Source organism: Caloenas nicobarica, chromosome 36 (genome assembly GCF_036013445.1).
Source record: "Caloenas nicobarica isolate bCalNic1 chromosome 36, bCalNic1.hap1, whole genome shotgun sequence".
NCBI lineage: Eukaryota > Metazoa > Chordata > Aves > Columbiformes > Columbidae > Caloenas > Caloenas nicobarica.
This window is the reverse complement of record NC_088280.1, coordinates 1060222-1085468: the sequence shown is the minus strand read 5'-3', so window position 1 is coordinate 1085468 and position 25247 is coordinate 1060222. Positions and strand designations below refer to the sequence as shown.

The 25247-nt window shown below is 64.3% G+C and overlaps 2 protein-coding genes across 5 annotated transcripts in view; both read right to left on the bottom strand.

Moving 5' to 3' along the window:
- The window catches only part of WIZ (WIZ zinc finger), a 50659-nt gene extending 45184 nt beyond the window's left edge, over nucleotides 1–5475 (bottom strand). For 2 of the 3 annotated variants that reach the window (XM_065655038.1, XM_065655037.1), the window contains exon 1: nucleotides 415–843. In XM_065655038.1, the coding sequence (XP_065511110.1) occupies nucleotides 415–772 (358 nt within the window). In that variant the 5' untranslated portion in view covers nucleotides 773–843. Of the gene's footprint in view, nucleotides 1–414; nucleotides 849–5146 lie in introns of those variants that run through there. The other variant, XM_065655036.1, reaches the window with a different exon arrangement.
- Nucleotides 5476–6592: 1117 nt separating this feature from the next.
- Nucleotides 6593–25240, bottom strand: RASAL3 (RAS protein activator like 3). Of its 2 annotated transcripts, none has more exons than XM_065654959.1 (19): nucleotides 25198–25240; nucleotides 22152–22545; nucleotides 20690–20787; nucleotides 19997–20060; nucleotides 17833–17915; nucleotides 17651–17739; nucleotides 17451–17583; nucleotides 16604–16702; nucleotides 15334–15870; nucleotides 14063–14207; nucleotides 13731–13875; nucleotides 12057–12293; nucleotides 10773–10974; nucleotides 10529–10632; nucleotides 9174–9468; nucleotides 8960–9082; nucleotides 7858–8057; nucleotides 6904–6979; nucleotides 6593–6811 (listed from the first exon to the last, which is right to left on the bottom strand). In XM_065654959.1, exons 2-19 carry the CDS (start codon nucleotides 22543–22545, stop codon nucleotides 6695–6697), a joined length of 3141 nt encoding a protein of 1046 aa, XP_065511031.1. In that variant the 5' UTR covers nucleotides 25198–25240; the 3' UTR covers nucleotides 6593–6694. The 2 variants fall into 2 exon arrangements, with proteins under 2 accessions (XP_065511031.1, XP_065511032.1); XM_065654960.1 differs by having other exon boundaries at nucleotides 17451–17568.
- Nucleotides 25241–25247: the final 7 nt, after the last annotated feature.

Here is a 25247-nt window from a genome sequence, read left to right as displayed (position 1 = left end):
CCAACGAACCGAACCAACCCAACGAACCGAACCAACCCAACGAACCGAACCAACCCAACAAACCGAACCAACCCAACAAACCGAACCAACCCAACAAACCGAACCAACCGACGGAACCAACCAACCCAACAAACCGAACCAACCGACGGAACCAACCAACCCAACAAACCGAACCAACCGACGGAACCAACCAACCCAACGAACCGAACCAACCGATGGAACCAACCAACCCAACGAACCGAACCAACCAACCCAACGAACCCACCCAATGAACCCAACCCACCCCACTCAACCAATCCAACCGACTCAACCCAACTGACGCAGCCAACGCGAGCGTCACCGGCCATGCGTGACACACCAAGACACGTCCCTAACCCCCAAAAGCCACCGCGACGGCGCCGAGCGGGGACTCACCGGCCACGTTGTGTGCTTCCAAAGCGACGCCAGATTCTTGCCGGGAGAGTGACGAGAAGAATTCGGGTCCCTCCGGCAACGGGCGCAGTTCGGCGCCGGGGGGTCCTGTCCCCTCCCGTCTCATCGTCACCAAATCACCCGCGGCGTAGAAAGTGTCTTCGTCCGGCTCCGGCGACGTCACAGGTAACGCCGGCTTCTCCGGGGGGTTTTTGGCGTCTTGGAGGAAAGCGGCTCCACGTCCCTCGCCTTGGGGACAACCCGGGGGGGAAAAAGTATCGGCGTCGGGCTCCGGTGACATCAAGAGGGTTCGGCCTCCATCTCCTTGGCGCTCCGAGAAATCAGGGACGGTTTTCTCCATCCCTCGCCGATTGGGCTTCGTGGCTCGGAAGAAAACGCCGCGGCGGCACTGGGCGGCCGGGGAGCGCCGGAAAAACCTGCGAGAAATTCAGGGGAAAAGAGGAGAAAATGAGAAAAGAGGTCGGATTTGGATGGAACAGAGGAAAAATGGTTGCGGTTCTGCTTGTGCTGCGACCGCCAAAGCTCTTGGTGTCCCCAAGATGGACGAGACGTCGGGTCCTTCATCCCTTGCGAAAATTGATGCTGCCAGAGTCGATGGACCCCAAAATGTGCCGTTTCGCCCCAATACGAAGCTTTTTTCCCCCGCTTTGTGCTGCGATTTGCCGGAGAAACCGCTCGGGACACCCCCAAAATCCCCCATCGCCCCCAAATTGTTTATTTATCCCCCAAAATTGAATTGCCACCACGTGGCGCCGCGAAAGCCGCCGGTTTGCACCGCGGGGAGCCCCAAAATCAGGGTGGTTGCCCCCAAAAATCGTGGCGTGGGGGGGGATTTGGGGACGTCGTGTCGTATCCGTCCCCCCAGATTAATTCGATGGGACAAACTGGGACCTTTGGGGACACTTTGAGGACACTTTGGGGACAACCAGGTACCGGCCGCCCGAGCGCAGAACCCCCCAAAATATAAACCATTGCCCCAAAACACCGCTCGCTGTGGGTTTAAGGGCGAAAAATCAAATAATTGGGAAAACTAAAGACTGCAGGGGGGAGACGCCAGGACCCGGGCGGGGAAAAATAGGAGGAAAAAGGTGCTAAAAACCCAGATTTCTCAGCTCCGCCGGAGGATAAAGGCACAGGAGGGGAGAGAAGGAGCTAAAATTACCACGGCGAGGAAGGAAAAAGAAGAGAAAGGACTAAAAATACCTTCCAGGTAGGGATGCAAATGAGGAGGGAATTATTGGAGATGTTTTCAGGCCCTGGGGCCGAGGGAGGAGAAGGACGAATGAGTACAAACCCCAAGGCCCAGCGGCCGCCCCGGCGCCTTCGCCAAAACGGAACGAAAAGAGAAATTTAATTAAATCCAGCGAAATTATGTCGGGCGCGCGCGGCGGCGTCTTCATTCCGGTTGCTCTGGCTGCTCCGCTTTGTGTGGAAAAATCTGTCGGTGTCGCCCCAAAAGGGAACCCGAGGAAGCGCCGGGATGTTTGTGCCGGCACCGCAGATTGCTCTGATTTTTGGGGAGAAAACCCCAAATCTGGGGACGTTTTGGGGTTCGCCGCGGTGCCGGTGACGTCCTGGGATGGGAGGGGGGGTGAGAATGGGGAAAAAACCCACAAATTGGGGTTATTTTTTAAATTTCTGGGGGTTTTGGGATGGCGACTTGTGGACGGAACCGATACCACGCTCGGTGTCACCCACCAAACCAAACCGGCGCCGCATCCCCCGCTCCGCTCACCGAAAAAGCCGCATTTTCCCCAAATTTCCTTTTTCTCCTTCCCCAAAACATCCGGAATCGCACTCTAAAACCCCCCCGGCCGTGCCAAAAACTCGCTTGGGGCTTTTCAAACTCACCGGGCATATAAATATAAAGGAAAATAAGACAATTTCCCCCCGACTCGCTCCACGCCGGCACCTTAAAAATCCCGAACGCTCACCAGAAAGTTGAAAAAGCCGCTTTGAATTCCTGCTCGCTTCCCAAATTTTGCTCGTTTCCCAAATTTCCTGCTCACTTCCCAAATTTTTGCTCGCTTCCTAAATTCCTGCTCGCTTCCAAAATTTTTGCTCACTTCCCAAATTTCCTGCTCGCTTCCTAAATTCCTGCTCGCTTCCTAAATTTTTTGCTCGCTTCCTAAATTTCCTGCTCGCTTCCTAAATTTTTGCTTGTTTCCCAAATTTCCTGCTCACCTCCCAAATTTCCTGCTCACCTCCCAAAATTTTTGCTCGCCTCCCAAATTTCCTGCTCGCCTCCCAAATTTCCTGCTCGCCTCCCAAATTTTTCGCTCGCTTCCAAATTTGCTGCTCGCTCCCCAAATTTCTTGCTCACCTCCCAAATTTCCTGCTCGCCTCCCAAATTTTTCGCTTGTCTCCCAAATTTCCTGCTCGATTCCCGAGCTCCTGCTCTTTGCCCCGATTCCTGCTCGTTTTCCAAGCTCCGTTCGCTCGGTGGGTTCGATCAGGAGTGCGGGACCCTCCCCCAGCCCTGGCCATGCAAAGGCGGAGCAGATTGGGGACAATTTAAATGCTAAACCGGTTAAGTGGGGACAATCGGAGCCCAGGGGACAAGGGGACGAGAGCCCAGGGGACAAGGGGACGGGGCTTTTCCCCTCCCGGCCACAGAGTTTTGTCACAAAAGCTTCGCCCGACGGTTTTTCCCCCCGAAAGCTTCGACCACAACTTTTTATCCCAAACGCTTCGCCCGCCGGTTTTTATCCAAAAAGCTTGGCCCGCCGGTTTTTCCCCAAATGTTTCCACCGTGGGTTTTTCCCCTAAAAGCTTCGCCTGCTGGTTTTAATCCCAAAAAGTTTCGGCCGCCGTTTTTTCCCCCAAATGCTTCGGCTGATGGTTTTTATCCCAAAAACTTCAGCCGCCGGTTTTTATCCCAGAAGCTTCACCCGCCGGTTTTTCCCCTAAATGCTTCGGCCGCTGGTTTTTATCCCAAAAGCTTTGCCCACCAGTTTTTATCCCAAAAGCTTCAATTGCCAGTTTTTAACCCAAACGCTTCACCCACCGGTTTCTACCCCAAAAGCTTCAACCACCAGTTTTTATCCCAGAAGCTTCGGCCGATGGTTTTTATCCCAGAAGCTTCAACCGCTGGTTTTTGTCGCAAAGGCTTCGGCCACTGGTTTTTATCCCAAACACCAGTTGTCAGTTTTATCCCAGATGCTTCACCCGCTGGTTTTTATCCCAAAATCTTCGGCCCGTTTTTTCCCCCAAAGGCCCCACACTCTCGAACCAGCCGCGTGTTTTTCCGCCCGTGTTTTTGCCCCTTGTCACACGTGGGACGACGGTGCCGGCGTCACCTCCTCTGTGCCACGTCCCGGCCCAGAAAGCTCCGGTGGGAGCGAGCGCTCCGGATTCTCATCCAAAAGGGATTTCGGGTGATCCGGGGAAGCCACGATCCCAGATAATTTCCACCCGCGGGGTCACCGGTTGCTCGAGGTTCCGTTCCTCCCCGGCGTTAACGAGCTCGTTTAGCAGAAAAGCGGCTTTTTTGCCCCAACCCAAAGCCGGAACAAGCGAAGGACGCGTCCCCCCGGGAGTTCGTCGTTTCTGCTGCCGTGTCGTGGTTAAACGCCGGTAAATCCTGCGCCAAAGGGGTTTTGTGGGATGTGCCGGGATCCTCGGGGATTTCACTGCGAGGTCATGCGATTTCGCGGCGTCCGTGGGGTGAACCGTCCGGCGGAGGGAAGTCCGGTGTCAGCAGTGCCGGGATGAGCCAAGAGCTGCTCCGAGCGCCGGCGGCACCGGCTGGACCGCGACCCGCTCCAGAGAGCTGCTTGGGAAGAGGAAACGTTCCCGGCACGCACCAAAACTCATCACCAAACCCACCGGCGGCACTGTCGCCCTCGCAGCCCCGGCGTGGACGGGGAGGAAAAGCTCCCGGCGCAGACGGTGAGGTCACCCGGTGCCGGACGCTCGTTTAACCCGGTTAACGAGCTCGGCGGGATCGGTGCCGTCCAGTGGTGCCGGCGATGGCGGCCGAGGGAACCGGCTCGGGAAGGGCCGGACGGTGGGGGGCGAATCCGGCACCGCTCGGTCACGGGTGTCCCGGGGCTGCTGCCCGGCACCTGCCAGAGCCGGACGCCTGGGTCCCCTCCCGGACGCCTGGGTCCTCTCCCCGATGCCTGGGTCCCCTCCCGGACGCCTGGGTCCCTTCTTCAGCACAGACCCCCCTGTCCCCAAATGCCCACCCGGACGCCTGGGTCCCCTGCTCAGCACAGACCCCCCCCCCTCCCTCCCTATACCCACCCGGACGCCTGGGTCCCCTCCCGGACGCCTGGGTCCCCTCCTCAGCACAGGAACCCCCTCCTCCGCTCCAAACCCACCCGGACGCCTGGGTCCTCTCCCGGACGCCTGGGTCCCCTCCCGGACGCCTGGGTCCCCCCGTCACCACAACCCCCCACCCCCTCACCCTCCTGTTTCCCGCCCCCCCCCCCCCACCTCCCGAACGCCTGGGTCCCTTCCCGGTTACCTCAGGCCCTGCCTCTCCCCCCGGACGCCTGGGTCCCCCCCCCGGACGCCTGGGTCCCCCCCCCCCCCGGACGCCTGGGTCCCTCCACTCCGCGTTTCAGCACCCGGGACGGGGTCGGGACGGGGCGTCAGAACCACCTCCCCGGGTCCCCCGCTCCCGGCTCCGCTTTGTCCCCACGGGGTGTCCCCCCCCCCCGCCCCGCCGCCGCCGCCGCCGCCACCCACCCAGGCCCCGGGCACTCACCCCACCGGCCCCCCGGGACCGGGCCCACCGGGCTGCTCCTCCTCAGCGGCTCCCCCGCCGCCTCCACCCCGGCTCCGGCCTCCGCAGCAGCCGCCGCTCCGGGGACATGGTCCCTTTAAATCCCCCCCCGGGGGCCCGGCCTGTCCCGCCGCCGCCGCCGCCGCCGCCGCCGCCGCCGCCTCCTGCGCCGCTCCGGCCGCTCCCCCGCGTCCCTCCCGCCGGCGGGGCCTCACTACGTCACGCCGGGCGCGACCAGGCCGCCGCCGACATCTTGGGGGCGGCGAACGGGGCCTGAGCGTCGCCTCCTCCGCCGCCGCCTCCGCCGCCATGCTGGCCCGCGCCGCCCCCCCCCGCCCCGCGCCGTGCGCGCCCGCCCCGCCGGAACGGCCGCTGCGCGTCGCCGCCGCCGCCGCCGCCGCCTTCCGCCCGCCCCGGGCCGCGCGGCGCGCCGCTGATGACGCGAGCGGCTGCGCGGCGGCGCCATGTTGGGAGTGGCGGGTGAAGGAGGGCGGCGCGACCTTCCTTGGGGGGGGGAGAGGGAGGGAGAGCGGCGCGGCGGTGGCGTCATCGGGGAGCGACGGCAGCGCCGCGCCGCCATGTTGGGGGGGGCGCGGCGGGAAGGTCCGGCGGGGGCGGCCCTGAGGGGACCCCGTGGAGGCGGCGTCGCCAGCTGTGTCCCCATCGCCACGGCCGCGGGGGTCCCCGTGGGCCTGTGGTCCCCAGAGGGTCCCCATGGCTCTGCCGTCTCTGTAACTGTGTCCCCGAAGTGTCCCCATGGCCCTGACATCCCCATGGCCGTGTCCCCAAGTGTCCCCATGGCCCCAACATCCCCATCACTGTGTCCCCAAGTGTCCCCATGGCCCTGCCATCCCCATGACCGTGTCTTCAAGTGTCCCCATGGCCCCGCCATCCCCATGACCGTGTCCCCAAGTGTCCCCATGGCCCCAACATCCCCATCACTGTGTCCCCAAGTGTCCCCATGGCCCCGCCATCCCCATGACCGTGTCCCCAAGTGTCCCCATGGCTCTGCCATCTCTGTAACTGGGTCCCCAAAGTGTCCTCATGGCCCCAACATCCCCATGGCCATGTCCCCAAGTGTCCCCATGGCCCTGCCCTCTCTGTAACAATGTCTCCAGAGTGTCCCCATGGCCCTGCCATCTCTGTAACTGTGTCCCCAAGTGTCCCCATGGCCCTGCCATCCCCATGACCGTGTCCCCGAGTGTCCCCATGGCCCTGCCATCCCCATGGCCGTGTCCCCGAGTGTCCCCATGGCCCCACCATCCCCATGACCGTGTCCCCAAGTGTCCCCATGACCGTGTCACTGCCCCAGGTCCCGGGATGTCCCAGGCAGGCGGAGGACCCTGGGGACAGGCCGACACGGGGGACCGAGCCCAGACCAGTGACAAGACACAACCAAGCACCTCGCGACGGTGACACCAACGCTCTTTATTGCCCAGGGAGGGGACGTCCCATGGGCCACCCTCCGGAAAGACCGGGTGGCCACGATGGCCGGCCACCAGACTGCGGGGACACGCTGGGGACAGCCGGTCACACGCTGGTGGCATCGTCACCGCTCTCGTCCCACCCCCGGCGTCGTGTCCTGGCGGGGGGACCCGTGGAGGTGACACCGCGCAGCTCCCGCTCCAGCGCCGACAGCCGCCTCTCCTGGGCGGGGGACAGTGACAGGTGCCACCCCCGTCCCTCGTGTCACCCATGGGTGTCCCCGGGGTGTCCCCGGGGTGTCCCCAGGCTCTCACCAGCTCCTGACTCTTCTCCTCGCTGCTCTTCAGCCGCTCCAGGTCCGTCCTCCTGGCGCCCTCAGCCGCCGTCAGCCTGGGGGGGACCCCGACACCGGGGGGGGACCCACTGAAGGGGGGCACCCAGGGGGTGGGGGCACCCAGGGGATTGGGGTGCTCAGGGGTTTGGGGCACCCATGGGGTTGGAACACCCATGGATTTGGGGCACCCACAGGTTTGGGGCACCCACTACTATGGGGCACACAGGGGTTTGGGGCACCCAGGGGATTGGGGTGCTCAGGGATTTGGGGCACCCATGGAGTTTGGGGTGCTCAGGGGTTTGGGGCACCCAAAGGGTTGGGACACCCATGGATTTGGGGCACCCACAGGTTTGGGGCACCCACTGCTGTGGGGCACACAGGGGTTTGGGGCACCCACGGGGTTGGAACACCCATGGATTTAGGGCACCCACAGGTTTGGGGCACCCACTGATGTGGGGCACCCACCAGTGTGAAGCACTCAGGGGTTTTGGACACCCATGGGTTTGGGGCACCCATGGTTTGGGTCACCCATTGGCATGGGGCACCCATGGGTTTGGGGTATTCAGGGGTCTGGAGCACCCATGGATTTTTGCCATCCCCATTTTTGGGGCACCCACAGAGTCGGGGACACCCATGGGTTTGGCGCACCCATGGGTTTGGGACACCCACTGGCGTGGGGCACCCAGAGGTTTGAAGCACCCGCGGCTTGGGGACAACCACAGATTTGGGGCACCCACGGGTTTGGGACACCCAGGGCGTTTGGGGCACCGGCAGTTTGGGGTACCCACCGTTTGGGGGTTCCCAGATGTTTGGGGCACCCACTGTTTGGGGGTTCCCAGATATTTGGGGCACCCTGGGCTTTGGGATCCTCAGGGGTTGGGGTCACCCACTTGTGGGGGTCACCCAGAGGTTGGGGACCCCCACCCCGCCCTACCTGGCGCCCAGATGTGCGGCCCGCGCGGTGGCCTCATCCAGCTGCAGGCGCAGGCGCTGGAGCAGGTCCCGGTGCTGCCCCTGCTCCTGGCGCAGCCCCCGCTGCGTCCCCTCCAGCTCCGTCACCCGCGTCCCCGTCACCCGCAGCCGCTCCCGCTGCTCCGCCACCTCCTGCCGCAGCTGCTCCAGCAGCCGCCCGTGCTGGGGACAAGGACAATGGGGCACCCGGCGGGGGTCGGGTGGCACCACGGCATGGTTTGGGTGTCAACACCCTGGGGGTTCAGCTGCCACCACCCCAGGGGTTTGGTGTCACCACCCCATGGGGCTGGGTGTCACCACCCTGGGAGTTTGGTGTCACCACCCCAGGGGTTTGGTGTCACCACCCCATGGGGCTGGGTGTCACCACCCTGGGAGTTTGGTGTCACCACCCCAGGGGTTTGGTGTCACCACCCCATGGGGCTGGGTGTCACCACCCTGGGGGTTTGGGTATCACCACCCCATGGGTCTGGGTGTCACCACCCCATGAGTTTGGGTTCCACCACCCCATGAATTTGGGTATCACCATGCCAGGGGTTTGGGTGTCACCACCCCATGAGTTTGGGTTCCACCACCCCATGAATTTGGGTGTCACCACGCCAGGGGGTTTGGTGTCACCATCCCAGGGCTCTGGGTGTCACCACCCTGGGGGTTTGGTGTCACCACCCCAGGGGTTTGGGTGTCACCACCCCATGAGTTTGGGTTCCACCACCCCATGAATTTGGGTATCACCACGCCAGGGGTTTGGGTGTCACCACGCCAGGGGGTTTGGTGTCACCACCCCATGGGTCTGGGTGTCACCACCCCGTGAGTTTGGGTTCCACCACCCCATGAATTTGGGTATCACCACCCCAGGGGTTTGGGTATCACCACACCAGGGGGTTTGGTGTCACCACCCCAGGGGTTTGGGTGTCACCACCCCATGAGTTTGGGTTCCACCACCCCATGAATTTGGGTATCACCACGCCAGCGGGTTTGGTGTCACCATCCCAGGGGGTTTGGGTGTCACCCCCCCAATGGTTCGGGTGCCACCACCCCATGGTTCGGGTGCCACCCCCCGGCGTTACCTTCTCCAGCGGGCGGATGCCGAAGAGCTCGCCCGGTCCCACCGCCACATCCTCCGCGTACCTCTGCCACGGCACCGTGGATTTGCGCGGCAGCGACGCCGACGAGCGCAGCTTCCCCCGGCCCTGCGGCACCGCCGGCACCCGTCAGCACCCTCATCCCCCTCATCTTCCTCATCCCCACCGTGAGGCTGCCGTGGCGCCCGCCGCGACTTACTGGGGCGTCCCGGGTGACGAAGGACCCCGGCTCGTCCTCGGCCGGCGGCTCGGCCGCATGCTCGGCGCCGCTCTGCTGGCGCGGGCGCCGCGCGGTTTTGCTCTGCGCCGGGACGCTCTGGGTGCGCTGCACGTGGCGGCGTTCCCGGCTCGGTGACAGTGACGGGTCGGGTTCCGGCGCGTCCTCCCGGGCGCGGGCGCGGCGGACGCTGGTGAGGGACTGGCTCTTGACCAGGGGACTGAGCTTGCTGAGGTCGCGCGGGGGCACAAAGCCGGGTTTAGAGCTCTCGGCCGGGCTGCCGGGGGACACGGGGCCGTGGCAGAGCCAGGAGGGACCAGAATCACCCTGAGCTCAACCTGGACCGCGGGCACCACGCGTCGTGTTGGGTTCGGACCCATCTCCTGAGCCTGGCGTGGGCCCGAGCAACCTCAAACCCACTGGGACCAGAACCATCCCCTAGACCCAACTGGGACCAGAACCATCCCCAAAACCCAACTGGGAGCAGAACCATCCCATGAACTGGGACCAGAACCATCCCCGAAACCCAACTGGGAGCAGAACCATCCCATGAACTGGGACCAGAACCATCCCCGAAACCCAACTGGGAGCAGAACCATCCCATGAACTGGGACCAGAACCATCCCCAAAACCCAACTGGGAGCAGAACCATCCCATGAACTGGGACCAGAACCATCCCCGAAACCCAACTGGGAGCAGAACCATCCCATGAACTGGGACCAGAACCATCCCCGAAACCCAACTGGGAGCAGAACCATCCCATGAACTGGGACCAGAACCATCCCCGAAACCCAACTGGGAGCAGAACCATCCCATGAACCTGGACCAGAACCATCCCTGAAATCCAACTGGGACCAGAACCATCCCCTAAACTCAACTAGGACCAGAACCATCCCCGAAACCCAACTGGGACCAGAACCATCCCCTAAACTCAACTGGGAGCAGAACCATCCCATGAACTGGGACCAGAACCATCCCCTTAACTCAGTTGGGACCAGAACCATCCCCTAAATCCAACTGGGACCAGAACCATCCCCTAAATCCAATTGGGACCAGAACCATCCCATGAACTGGGACAAGAACCATCCCCTAAACCCAACTGGGACCAGAACCATCCCCTACCTGGACCACACCCATCCGTTTGACCCATCAGGGCCCAAAACCATCCCCTGAACCCCAGTAGGACCAGTGACCCCAAACTCAGTCTGCACCAGAGTCCCCCTGGTCCCAACCGAGGCCAGAACTGTCCGCTGAACCCAGCCAGGACCAGACCCTGTGTCACCTGGGCCCACACGGCCACCTTGGTCCCACGTGTGTCCCCATCCACCCGCCGGTACCTTTGCTCAGCGGCGGAGCTGAGCCGGACGGAGACGGCGACCGGGGTCCCATCCCTGATGGCCGTGAGGATGGTGGGCAAGGGCTCCAGCTCCTGCTGGGTGGCCTGTCAGCGTGAGACAAGGACATGATGGGGACAACAGGGCAGGTGACATCCACGGGGCAGCGGTCACCAGCTCCTGGTGTGGAGAGAAGGAGGTGGCCAAGTCTTGCTGGCCACCCTTGGGGACAAACGGACAGCGGCACCTGGTCCAGGCTGGAGAAGATGTCGCAGAGGAGGAGGTGGAGAGTGGCGAGCTCCAGGGCCAGGTCCACGTAGCCGTCGTAGGTGGCCATGTGGCCGCTGCCCTCGGGGTTGGCCACGCTCTGCAGGAAGGCCGTCATGGCTCCCCAGTTGTGCTCCAGGAACTCGTTCATGAAGCCCATGTAGGCTTCCTTCTCGCCAAACCTGGGGACCACCATGGCTGGTGACCTGGGGGCCAGAGGATGGCCTGGGCCACCACTGTGGTCATGGGCCACCACCACGGTCATGGGCCACCACTGTGGTTGTGGGCCACCACCAGTCATGGGCCACCACCACGGTTATGGGCCATCACCAGTCATGGGTCACCGCAGTCATGGGCCAGGCCATGCTGGGGACAACCCTATTGCTCCATGGCATGTTGGGGACAACCTACTGCCCCATGGCATGTTGGGGAGAACCTACTGCCCCATGGCATGTTGGGGACAACCTACTGCCCCCTGGCATGTTGGGGACACCCCTGCTTGTCCATGGCATGTTGGGGACATCCCTGCTTGTCCATGGCATGTTGGGGACAACCTACTGCCCCCTGGCATGTTGGGGACATCCCTGCTTGTCCATGGCGTGTTGGGGACAACCTACTGCCCCATGGCATGTTGGGGACAACCTACTGCTCCATGGCACATTGGGTACAGCCTACTGCCCCATGGCATGTTGGGGACAACCCTACCGCTCCATGATGTGGTGGGCACATCTCTGCTGCCCCATGCTATGTTGGGGACAACTCTACTGCCCCATGGCATGTTGGGGACAACCCTACCGCTCCATGATGTGGTGGGCACATCTCTGCTGCCCCATGCTATGTTGGGGACAACTCTACTGCCCCATGGCATATTGGGGACAACCCTACCACTCCATGATGTGGTGGGTACATCTCTGCTGCCCCATGCTATGTTGGGGACAACTCTACTGCCCCATGGCATGTTGGGGACAACCCTACCGCTCCATGATGTGGTGGGCACATCTCTGCTGCCCCATGCTATGTTGGGGACCACCCTACTGCCCCATGGCATATTGGGGACAACCCTACCGCTCCATGATGTGTTGGGTACATCTCTGCTGCCCCATGGTATGTTGGGGACGCTACTGCTCCACGACACGTTGGGGACAATCCTACTGCCCCGTGACTGTCCACGGCAGGTGCCACACAGCATGCCGGGGATGTCCCCACCGCCCCACGGCTTCCCCACGGGGTTGTCCCTCCCCGCCGGTCCCGCGCCGTGACGTACGTGGTGAAGTTGGCCAGGTTCTGGATGACCTTGGCCACCAGGGTGAGGGTTCGGGCGGTGGCCTCGCTGGGGTACTCCTGGACCAGGCCGAAGAGGCTGGGGGACATGATGGCGGGACAGAGGAAGCGCAGGAACAGGGAGGCCGAGACCAGGCGCTGCCCGATGGCCGTCTTAGCCCGCACCATGCAGGCCTCGCGCCAGGCTGCGAAGATCTCGCCCAGCTCGGCCGGGAAGGAGCTGCGGGGAGAGAGACCCCGGTGGGTGGCCCTGGAGTCACCACCATGGGACACCGTGACGTGTTGTGGGGCATGGTGTCCACCATGATGGGGCTTGTCCACAGGGTTGTCCCCAGGTCCTTCCTGGTGCCCATCCCCGTGTCCATCCCGGACATCGTGCCCACCCCTGTCCTCCACCTCTGTCCCCAAGCTTGTCCCCAAGTCCTTCCTCATACCCGTCCTCATGTCCATCCCAGGGTTGGTGTCTATCCCTGACCCCAATCTCTGTCCCCAAACTTGTCCCCAGGTCCTTCCAGGTGCCCATTCCCATGTCCATCCCATGGATGGTGCCCATCCCTGTCCCCAAACTTGTCGCCAGGTCCTTCCTGGTGTCCATCCCCGGGATGGTGCCCATCTCTGTCCCCAAACTTGTCCCTGGGTCTTTCCTGGTGCCCATCCCCATGTCCATCCCAGGATGGTGCCCATCCCTGTCCCCAAACTTGTCGCCAGGTCCTTCCAGGTGCCCATCCCCATGTCCATCCCATGGATGGTGCCCATCCCTGTCCCCAAACTTGTCCCCGTGTCCTTCCTGGTGTCCATCCCTGGGATGGTGCCCATCCCTGTCCCCAAACTTGTCCCCATGTCCTTCCTGGTGTCCATCCCCGGGATGGTGCCCATCCCTGTCCCCAAACTTGTCCCTGGGTCTTTCCTGGTGCCCATCCCCATGTCCATCCCAGGATGGTGCCCATCCCTGTCCCCAAACTTGTCGCCAGGTCCTTCCTGGTGCCCATCCCCATGTCCATCCCATGGATGGTGCCCATCTCTGTCCCCATACTTGTCCCCATGTCCTTCCTGGTGTCCATCCCCGGGATGGTGCCCATCCCTGTCCCCAAACTTGTCCCCGTGTCCTTCCTGGTGTCCGTCCCGGGATGGTGCCCATCCCTGTCCCCAAACTTGTCCCTGGGTCCTTCCTGGTGTCCATCCCTGGGATGGTGCCCATCTCTGTCCCCAAACTTGTCCCTGAGTCTTTCCTGGTGCCCATCCCCATGTCCATCCCATGGATGGTGCCCATCCCTGTCCCCAAACTTGTCCCCGTGTCCTTCCTGGTGTCCGTCCCCGGGATGGTGCCCATCTCTGTCCCCAAACTTGTCCCTGGGTCTTTCCTGGTGCCCATCCCCACGTCCATCCCAGGATGGTGCCCATCCCTGTCCCCAAACTTGTCCCCAGGTCCTTCCTGGTGTCCGTTCCAGGGATGATGCCCATCCCTGTCCCCAAACTTGTCCCCATGTCCTTCCTGGTGCCCATCCCCATGTCCATCCCAGACATGGTGCCCATCCCTGTGCCCAACCTTGTCCCCAGGTCCTCCTGGTGCTGGTGCCCACCCCGTGCCTCCCCCATTGCCCACCTCCGTGGAGGTGCCCACCCCACGGCCCCGCGTGTGCTCAGGGCTGTCTCTCACTCGCAGGAGCTGGCGATGCGCTGGAAGGTCTCCTCACAGACCTGCCGCAGGTTGTTCTGGTTGTTGGCGAGGTCAAGGCCGGTGCATTTGCTGGGGTCGACCTCGCAGCTGTCACCTGAGGTGCAGAGCTGGGCCACCACCTCGCCTGGGCACCAAGGGACAACCCGTAAGGGGACCAACCATGGCTGTGACAATCCCCCACGACGTCCTCATGGATGTTCTGGGGGTGTCCTACAGCCCAGTCAGGCTCTACCCATGTCCTGTACCCCGTGACACCCTGTGATGTCACCCCCAGGATGTCCCACACCCCGTAATGTCCCACAAAGACCTACCCAGCGTGTCCTGGAGGTACTTGCCCCCCACCAGTTTCATGTACTCGTCGATGGCCTTGGTGGCCAGCGTGTTCTCCCGGAAGATCAGCGCCTCGCGGTCATCGAAGCGGTCCAGCTCGGCCACCCCCAGGTCGATGAGGAACGCCTGCCAGGTGGGCACCATGGGCTTGGTGGGCCCCCTCAGCCCCAAACAGCCGTGATCAGCGCACCCGGGAAGTGCCACGAGCTCCTCCAAATTGTATTTCCCGTCCCACCAATCCCACCCCATCTCATCCCATCCCAACCCATCCTAACCCATCCCCACACGAGTCATCCATCCCCTCTCATCCCACCAATCCCAACTCAACCCAACTCCTCCATCCCATCCCACCAATCCCATCCCAACTCAATCCGATGCAACCCAACCCAGGTCTTCCATCCTGTCCTATCCCATCCCAACCCAAATCTTCCATCCCATCCCATCTTGTCCCATCAATCCCAACCAACTCCAACCCAATCCAACTCATCCATCCCATCCTGTCCCAACACAACCCAACTCTTCCATCCCAACCCATCCCATCCCGCTAATCCCATCCGATCCCAACCCAGCTCATCCCAATCCAACTCTTTCATCCCATTTTATCCCACCAATCCCATCCCATCCAATCCCAACCCAACTCATCCATCCCATCCCAACCCAGCTCATTCCAACCCAACTCAACCCAGCTCTTCCATCCCATCCCACCAGTCCCATCCCAAACCAACCCAATCCGATGCAACCCAACCCAGCTCTTCCACCCTGTCCCATCCCATCCCATCCCATCCCATCCCATCCCATCCCATCCCATCCCACCAATCTCACCAATCCCATTCCATCCGATCCCAACCCAACTCAACCCAACTCTTCCATCCCATCTTATCCCACCAATTGCAGCCCATCCCATCCCAACCCAACTCATTCATCCCATCCTGTCCCAACACAACCCAATTCAACCCAACCCAACTCTTCCATCCCATCCCAACCCAACCCAGCTCTTCCACACCATCCCACCAATCCCATGATACCCCAACCCATCCCATCTTATCCCACCAATTCCAACCCACCCCATCCCACCCCACCCCAGCTCTCCAGTTACCCCCAACCCACTCCGTTCATCCCACCCCAACCACCACACCCACCGCACCCATCTCACCCCCGTCCCACCCCAACCACCATCCCCACAGCACCCCAGCAGCACCCACCTTGCCCTCCCCGCTCCTCCCCACATGCCCACAGCCACCGCCCGCCCCACCTTGGCCTTCCCGGTGCTCTGCAGGACGCGGACCAGCGCCCCGGCCAGCTCCTCCTTGTGCCGCAGGGCAATGACGGGCTCCAGCCGGGCGCACAGCTCCCGGTAGTGGAAGGTGATGAACTCGGCCAACTCCTTGTAGCGCACGATGGGCAACACCCGCACCTCCCGGTAGCGCCCGCGCACCCGCACCGAGGGCACCCGCTCGCCGGTGTCGCCGCCGCTCAGCTGGTACCAGCGCTCCAGGGGCTGCCCGGCGGCCGCCAGCTCAGCCAAGGGGACGGTGACGGTGGCCAGCGGGGGAGCGGGGTGGTCGTCGCGGCACAGGGCGAGGGTGAGGGCGCGGGCGGGCGGGAGGGCGGCCAACTGGAAGAGTTCGCCCCAGAAGAGCTCGCCGTCGGCGCCGGCCGCCTTGGCCGTGGTGCGGGCGAAGAGGGTCCCATCCAGCTGGAGGTGACACCGCAGGCGGCGGCGCGGGGGCAGGTCCCGGCCCTCGTACACCCAGAGGCTCAGCGCCAGCTCCAGCCGCTCACAGTTGTCCTGGTGGGGTTTGGGACATAAGGGGACAAGGGGGACGTGGGGGAATCGGGGAGAGTCTTGAAGGGTGGTGGGCAGGGAATGCTGGGGGGAGGTGGGGACAGGAGGGGACGCGGGGGACAGAGGGACACGCGGGGGGTTGGAGGGGACATGGAGGGACAGGAGGGGACAGGGGGACACATGTGGGGATGGAAAGGACATGGAAGGACAGTAGGGGACATGGGGGGACAACCAAGCCCTCAGGTGTCTCAGGGGCGTCCCCATGGTGTCCCCATGGTGTCCCCGTGGTGTTCCAGGGTGTCCCAGGGGTGTCCCCATGGTGTCCCTATGGTGTCCCCATGGTGTTCCAGGGTGTCCCAGGGGTGTCCCAAGGGTGTCCCCATGGTGTCCCCATGGTGTTTCAAGGTGTCCCCATGGTGTCCCCATGGTGTCCCCGTGGTGTTCCAGGGTGTCCCAGGGGTGTCCCAAGGGTGTCCCCATGGTGTTTCAAGGCGTCCCAAGGGTGTCCCCATGGTGTCCCCATGGTGTCCCCGTGGTGTTTCAAGGTGTCCCAGAGGTGTCCCCATGGTGTCCCCATGGTGTCCCCATGGTGTTTCAAGGCGTCCCAAGGGTGTCCCCATGGTGTCCCCATGGTGTTCTGAGGTGTCCCAGGAGTATCCCCGTGGTGTTCCGGGGTGTCCCCATGGTGTCCCTGGGGCGTCCCCATGGTGTCCCCCGCGTTGTCCCCGTATCGCACCTTGTTGGGCCGCGCGGTGCGGCGCAGGTTCTCGATCCAGCGGTCGCGCTCGGCCAGGGACGTGCAGCCGAAGGAGCGGCTGCCCTCGCCCGTGATCACCTGCGGACGGCGGGGGGGGCTGCAGCACCCATGGGTGCCTGGGGGGCATTGGGGTGTCCTTTTGGGGTGCTCAGCGGGGGGTCCCTTTGTGATGCCAGGGTGTCCTGGGTGCCTCTCCAGGGTGCCCTGAGTGCCCCTTTAGGGTGCCTGGGGTGCCCTGGGGTAACCCCGGGTGCCTGTTCAGGGTGCCATGGGTGCACTTTAAGGGTGCCGCTCCAAGATGCTTGGGGTACCTTGGGTGCTCTGGGTGCCTCTCCAGGATGCCGTGGGTGCCCTGGGTGCCTATCCAAGGTGCCCTGGGTGCCTCCCCAGGGAGCCATGGGTGCCCTGGGTGCCTGTCCAAGGTGCCCTGGGTGCCTCCCCAGGGTGCCGTGGGTGCCCTGGGTGCCTCTCCAGGATACCATGGGTGCCCTGGGTGCCTCTCCAAGGTGCCCTGGGTGCCCTGGGCACCTCCCCAGGGTGCTGTGAGTGCCCTGGGTGCCTCTCCAGGGAGCCATGGGTGCCCTGGGTGCCTATCCAAGGTGCCCTGGGTGCATCTCCAGGGTGCCATGGGCGCCCTGGGTGCCTATCCAGGGAGCTATGGGCGCCCTGGGTGCCTCTCCAGGATACCATGGGTGCCCTGGGTGCCTATCCAAGGTGCCCTGGGTGCCTCTCCAGGATACCATGGGTGCCCTGGGTGCCTCCCCAGGGTGCCGTGGGTTCTGCGGGTGCCTCCCCATGGCACCCCGATCCCCACCGGCGCCGTTACCTGGAAGCAGAACCTCTCTCCCACGACGCTGCCGTGCACGGGCCGCACGACCACGTTGTCCCCGCTCAGGTCCAGCTCGGCCGCGCTGGGCGGTGGCAGCAGCGACTCCCGCGACCCGCTGCGGCTGGGGACCCTGCGGGGACAGCGCCGTCACCGGGGCACCCCGACCGGCACCCACGCCCCCCCCCGCCACGCCGCACCTCTCGCCGTTGGGCACCGTGGCCGCCGGCGGCTCCGCTTTGGCGACACCGCGACCTTTGCGCTCCCGGAGCCTCTTCCACAGCAGCCCCTGGGTGGGAGGGGGGAGGAGGTGGGTGCTGTGGCACCCATGGGTGGGGCTGAGCACCCTGGGGATGGGGATGGGAATTGGGGGGGGACCCACCTTGACGTTGCCGAACTGGGAGGTGGGGGAGGCGTCGCTCTCGGTGCTTCTCCCGGCACCGCGGCTGCTCCTCTCGTCGGGGTCTGGGGGGGCACCCGGTGTCAGGACCAGCACCCCAAGCACCCAACACTGCGCTGGCATTTGGGGGGGGTGCCCGATACACCCATAACCCCCCGCTTGGAGAACCGCAAAGCTGTAGGAAGGACCCAGGCGCCGCGTTCTGGGTGCTGAATCCTCCCCGTGTCCGCAGCCCAGCTGTGGGTGCCCACGGGTGCTCGTGGGTGCCAGGGAGGGGGATTGATCCCTCTGCCCCTGCACGGTGCCCAACCTGGGTGCTCATTCCCGCCGCGGCGAAGCCATGGTGCCGAGCACCCATCGGGGTCACTCACCTCCCTGCGCGGCACAGAGCACCCAGCGCCGGGGCCCCATGGCTGCCGGTGACACCAGCGAGGGGAGGAAGGAGCCGAACGCCGTTATCGCCGGGATCAGCCGACGCAGCAGCGCGGAGGAAGCGGTGACGGTGACGGTGCAAGGCGGCCGCGCACCCCATGCTTCCTCCGGGTGAGGGCTCGGTGCACGGCACCGGCTTTGGCAGCTGCACGGCACGGCGCACGGCACGGCGCACGGTTTGTGGTGTGGTGCGTGGCACGGGGTTTGGTGCGGGCTGCTGCACGGCGCAGTGCGTGGCCTGGTGTGCTGCGCGGCGTGGTGCACGGCACAGTGCGCGCTGCACGGCGTGGTGCGTGGCACAGAGCGTGGTGTGGTGCTTGGCGTGCTCTGCTGCATGGTGCGGTGCAAGGCACGGTGCACGGTGCACAGTGCGTGGTGCGTGGTGTGGTGCATGGTGCACAGCATGGCACAAGGCACGGTGTGTGGCACGGCATGCTGCGCGGTCTGGTGTGCAGCACAGGGCACGGCGTGGTGCAGGGTGCGGTGCACGGCGCATGGTGCACGGCGCTTGGTACACGGTGCGGTGCAGGGCGCACGGTGCACGGCGTGGCGCAAGGCACAGTGCGTGGCACGGCGTGCTGCGTGGCACGGTGCACAGCGCGTGGCGCACGGCGTGCTGCGTGGTGCATGGTGCACAGCGTGGTGCAGGGTGCGTGGCACGGTGCACAGCGCGTGGCGCACGGCGTGCTGCGTGGTGCATGGTGCACAGCGTGGTGCAGGGTGCGTGGTGCAGGGCACAGCACGGTGCATGGCGCACGGTGCACGGCGTGGTGCAGGCTGCATGGTGCGGTGCGCAGGGCATGGCACAGCACGTGGGGCACAGCGCGTGGCCACGACGCACGGCAGGGTGCACGGTACAAAACCACACGGTGCATTGGCACGATGTGCAGCACAGAGTGCAGCCACGGTGCACAGCACGGTGCGGGACGTGTGATCATATGGTGCACGGCACAGGGTATGGTCATGGTGCACGGTGCAAGGTGCGTGAGCACACGGCGCACGGCGCAGCCACTTTGCACAGCACAGTTCATGGTGCAAGGTGCACAAGCATGTGGCGCGTGGCAAAATGCGCCGCACAACCAGGGTGCATGGCACAGCCATGGTGCAAGCCGCATGACCGTGTGGCGCACGGCACAATGCACGGCCACAGGGTGCACAGCACCGTGCAGGGCATGGGGTATGGTTATGGTGCACGGTGCAAGGTGCATGACCACGTGGTGCAAGGCACGGTGCAAGGTGCATGAGCACGCGGTGCACGGCACAATGCGCAGCACGGCCACGGTGCACGGCACGGCCATGGTGCATGACCGCACGCACGGTGCACGGCACGGTGCAGGGCACGGGGCACAACCGTGGTGCACGGGACAGTGCACGGCGCAGGGTATGGTTATGGTGCACGGTGCAAGGTGCATGACCACGTGGTGCACGGCACGGTGCAAGGTGCATGAGCATGCGGTGCACGGCACAATGCGCAGCACGGCCACGGTGCACGGCACGGCCATGGTGCATGACCGCACGGTGCGCCACACGGTGCAGGGCACGGGGCACAGCCGCGATGCACGGTTCAGTGCACGGCACAGGGTACGGTTATGGTGCGTGGTGCAAAGCTCATGACCACACGGTCCCTGGTGCGGTGCACGGCACGTGGCCCACGGGCTCGCACCGGCATTTCCCACCCGCCGCCGTGGCGCCGGCACGGGGCCGACTCGCTCACCGGGGTCCCTGCGGCCGCTGTCAGACACGGAGCTGCCGGTGCGGGTCCTGCTGCTGCACACAGCCTGGGGACACAGAGCGGGTCAGCAAGTGGCGGCCCCGGCACCCACGGGGCACCCTGCACCCATGGGGCACCCATGGGGCACCCACAGGTCACCCAGCACCCACAGGGCACCCATGGGGCACCCACAGGTCACCCAGCATCCATGGGGCACCCATGGGTCACCCAGCACCCACAGGACACCCACAGATCACTCAGCACCCATGGGGCACCCATGGATCACCCAGGACCCATAGGGCACCCACAGGTCACCCAGCACCCATGGGGCACCCACAGATCACCCAGCACCCATAGGGCACCCACGGGGCACCCACAGGGCACCCATGGGGCGCCCAGCACCCACAGGGCACCCACAGATCACCCAGCACCCATGGGGCACCCATGGATCACCCAGCACCCATAGGGCACCCATGGGGCACCCAGCACCCACAGGGCACCCACAGATCACCCAGCACCCATGGGGCACCCATAGATCACCCAGCACCCATAGGGCACCCATGGGGCGCCCAGCACCCACAGGGCACCCACAGATCACCCAGCACCCACAGGGCACCCACAGGTCACCCAGCACCCATAGGGCACCCACGGGGCACCCACGGGGCACCCAAGGGACTCCCGTCCCCGTGTCCTCACCTCCTCGTCCCTGCCCACCAGGAGCAGGTGTCCGTCCACCAGCGAGCAGTTGGCGACGTCCCACACGGGGACATCGGGTGACGGCCCGTGGGTGCTGCCTGGGGGGACACGCGGGGGTGTCGGGCGGCACCGGGTGCTCAGGGTGCCCTCGTCACCCATGGGTCACGTGGTGGTGACAGGGGACGTGTGGCTGTGGCCACCGCGGCTGTGACAATGCCAGGGGACATGAGGCAATGGTGTGGTTGGGGTGATGGTGCCAGGGGACGTGTGGCCATGGAGGTGCCACCAAGGGTGTGGTGACATTGGGGACATGTGGCCATGGAGGTGCCACCATGGGTGAGGTGACACGAGGGGACGTCTCGCCATGGAGGTGCCACCAAGGGTGTGGTGACATTGGGGACATATGGCCATGGAGGTGCCATCATGGATGAGGTGACACCAGGGGATGTGTGGCCATGGAGGTGCCACCATGGGTGCGGTGACACCGGGGGACATGTGGCCATGGAGGTGCCATCATGGGTGCGGTGACACTGGGGTCATGTGGCCATGGAGGTGCCACCATGGGTGCGGTGACACCGGGGGACGCGGTGGCCCTGGCTGTGCCGGTTTTGCCCACACCCGTCACCCTCAACTCACCACCCATCATCACCCATCACCCCTAATCAATCACCCATAGGTATCACCAACCACCCATCACCCCTAATCAATCACCCATCATCATCAGCCCCCACCCATCACCCCTAATCAATCACCCATCGTTATCACCCGCCACCCATCACCCCAATCAATCACCCATTATCATCAACCCCCACCCATCACCCCCCACCCATCACCCTAATCAATCACCCATCGTTATCACCCCCCACCCATCACCCTAATCAATCACCCATCGTCATCACCCCCCACCCATCACCCTAACCAATCACCCATTGTTATCACCCCCCACCCATCACCCCTAATCAATCACCCATCATCATCACCCCCCACCCATCACCCCCACCCACCACCCTAATCAATCACCCATCATCATCACCCCCCACCCATCACCCTCAACCCACCACCCATCATCATCACCCCCACCCATCACCCATAATCAATCACCCATTGTTATCACCCCCCACCCATCACCCCTAATCAATCACCCATCATCACCCCCCACCCATCACCCTCAACCCACCACCCATCATCATCACCCCCACCCATCACCCCTAATCAATCACCCATTGTTATCACCCCCCACCCATCACCCCTAATCAATCACCCATCATCACCCCCCACCCATCACCCTCAACCCACCACCCATCATCATCACCCCCACCCATCACCCATAATCAATCACCCATTGTTATCACCCCCCACCCATCACCCCTAACCAATCACCCATCGTCATCACCCCCCACCCATCACCCTCAACCCACCCCCCGTCACTCCCACCCCCCACCCATCACCCCCCACCCCGTACCTGCCACCTTCGCCCCTCCCCCGCCGTCCAACTGTCCCCTCCTCCGGGCCACCGAGCGCAGGTACTTGTGCAGGGTGCTCCTGCCACCCTCGGGTGCCCGCGGCTCCGCCGGCCCCTTGTTGGGTGCCGAGAACGCCCGTCGGAACAGCGACCGGCGGGTGCTGGCCTTGGGTGCCCCCGCGGTGGCTTCGCCCGGCGCTGTCCCCGTCCCCTCCTTGGGGACATCGGCTTCGGGGTGGCTGTACGAGCGTTTCCAGCCCTGCAGCCGCGCCCAGCGCCGGGACGCCGGGGACCCCGCGCTGGCCCTGTCACCCATGGGTGCTGCCGTGCGCCATTTGTAGGTCTTGAGCAGGGTGGGGGGCTCGGGGGCCGGCGGGGGGTTCTCCAGCTCCATCTGAGGGGTGGGGGGGACACGTCACCCATGGGGCGGGGAGGGCACCCTGGGATGGGCGCCCACCGCCTGGCGGCCCCGCGCGGTCACCCCGGTTTGGGTGGCACATCCGAGGAGCCCGAGGCGGGACCCCCACCCAGGGACCCCCCACCTGAGGGGCCCTTTGGGGGTGTCCACATATGGGTGTCCCCAGCCAGGGACCCACGAGCAGGGACCCCATCTGGGTGCCCCAATTTGGGTGCCCTCGTGTGGGCGCCCATGACCAGGGACTCTATATGGGCACCCCCATGTGGGCATCCCCATATGGGTGCCCCAATTTGGGTGCCCTCGTGTGGGCACCCATGAGCAGGGGTCTATATGGGCATCCCCATATGGGTGCCCCAGTTTGGGTGCCCTCATCTGGGCGCCCATGAGCAGGGACCCTACATGGGCACCCCCATCCGGGCACCCCCATATGGGTGCCCCAATCTGGGCACCCATGACCAGGGACTCTATATGGGCACCCCCATATGGGTGCCCCAATTTGGGTGCCCTCGTGTGGGCACCCATGAGCAGGGGTCTATATGGGCATCCCCATATGGGTGCCCCAGTTTGGGTGCCCTCATCTGGGCGCCCATGACCAGAGACCCTATCTGGGCACCCCCATATGGGGCGCCCCTATTCTGGGCACCCATATCCGGACCCCCCGCCCCCCCCCCCATTCAGGGCACCCCAATCCAGGTCCGCATATTGGGGTGCCCCTATTTGGGTGCCTTTATTTGGGCACCCAAACCCAGGCACCCCCATCTCGGTGCCCCCGTCCATGCACCCACAATCAGGGACCCTTTTTGGGCACCCCCATCCAGGGCACCCATATGTGGACACCATCATTCCTGGGACCCCCCCACCTGACACCCCAATTTGGGTCCCCTTATCTGGGGCACCCTTATCTGCCCCCCCCCATTATCGGGGCACCCATCGAGGAGTCCCCATTTCTATGGGTGCTCCAGCTGAACTAGGGGCTCCCCAAATTGTGGGTGCCCACATCCCCGGAGTGCCCCCATCACCAAAGGGCTCCCCAAATTGTGGGTGCCCGTGTCCCCCAGGTCCCCCTGCCCACTGAGGGGTCCCCAAATTGTGGGTGCCCATGGCACTGGGGTGCTCCTATGCACCAAGGGTTCCCCAATTTTTTGGGTGCCCACATCCCCAGGGTGCCCCCGCCACCAAGGGGTCCCCAAATTGTGGGCGCTCACATCCCCAGGGCATTCTTGCCCAATCCGGGGTCCCCAATTTTTTGGGTGCCCACACCCCCAGGGTGCCCCCGCCACCAAGGGGTCCCCAAATTGTGGGCGCTCACATCCCCAGGGTGTTCTTGCCCATTAAAGGGTCCCCAATTTTTTGGGTGCCCACATCCCCAGGGTGCCCCCACCACCAAGGGGTCCCCAAATTGTGGGCGCTCACATCCCCAGGGCATTCTTGCCCAATCCGGGGTCCCCAATTTTTTGGGTGCCCACAACCCCAGGGTGCCCCCACCACCAAGGGGTCCCCCAATTGTGGGCGCTCACATCCCCAGGGTGTTCTTGCCCATTAAGGGGTCCCCAATTTTTTGGGTGCCCACAACCCCAGGGTGCCCCCACCACCAAGGGGTCCCCAAATTGTGGGCGCTCACATCCCCAGGGTGTTCTTGCCCATTAAGGGGTCCCCAATTTTTTGGGTGCCCACAACCCCAGGGTGCCCCCACCACCAAGGGGTCCCCCAATTGTGGGCGCTCACATCCCCAGGGCATTCTTGCCCGATCCGGGGTCCCCAATTTTTTGGGTGCCCACATCCCCAGGGTGCCCCCACCACCAAGGGGCCCCCAATTGTGGGTGCTCACATCCCCAGGGCATTCTTGCCCGATCCGGGGTCCCCAATTTTTTGGGTGCCCACATCCCCAGGGTGCCCCCACCACCAAGGGGTCCCCAAATTGTGGGCGCTCACATCCCCAGGGTGTTCTTGCCCATTAAGGGGTCCCCAATTTTTTGGGTGCCCACATCCCCAGGGTGCCCCCACCCATGTCACCCCCACAGCACCCACCCCTGCCCGGGCGGGGTGACATGGGGGTGCGGCAGACGGGGTTTTGGTGACACGGGTGACACCCCGGCAGGTGTCCCGTCCCCACCCGGGCCCCGGGCGCAGGCGGGTGCCGGATGTTTCCGTCACCCCCACATTTCCCCTCGCGCCGCCGCCGCGTTTCCTCCCGCCACCTGCACCCCAACCCTGGCCCTGAGACCCCCCCCCCCGCACCCCAGGGTGCACCCATGGGTGCAGGACAGGGTGGGGGGGTGCACCCAGTGACCGTAGCACCCCGGGGTGGGGGTGAGCTGTGGGTGCCCGTTGCTTAGGCACCTGCCGATGTTGAGGGGCCAGCACCCTAAAGCGGAGCTGCAGAGGGTGCCCGGGGAGGGGTAGGGGGGTGCAGTAGCATTTTTGGGGTGCCCACCCCAACCTGCAGCACCCCACGGCACCCCATCACCCACAACGCGCCCTGCAGCACCCTGGACCCCTCAGGGTGCTGCTGTCCCCCTCGCACCCCTCCCCATCCCCTGTGCACCCCCGGGGGCTGCAGCATCACCCCGGGGAGTCGCGTGTCCCCCCCCGTGTCCCCCGTGTGTCCCCCGTGTGTGCCCGCGGTACCTCGGCTGCTCCGCGCCCGGGACGCGGCCGCCCCGGTTCCTGTGGCGGGT

Excerpts from the sequence above, each read along its gene's own strand:
- RASAL3 (XM_065654959.1), bottom strand. The coding sequence starts at position 22,545 with ATGGAGCTGGAGAACCCCCCGCCGGCCCCCGAGCCCCCCACCCTGCTC. Across the intron at positions 10,633-10,772 it reads TCTTCTCCAGCCTGGACCAG|GCCACCCAGCAGGAGCTGGA; the intron begins GTGCCGCTGTCC and ends TCACGCTGACAG. Across the intron at positions 6,812-6,903 it reads AGGAGAAGAGTCAGGAGCTG|GAGAGGCGGCTGTCGGCGCT; the intron begins GTGAGAGCCTGG and ends TCCCCCGCCCAG.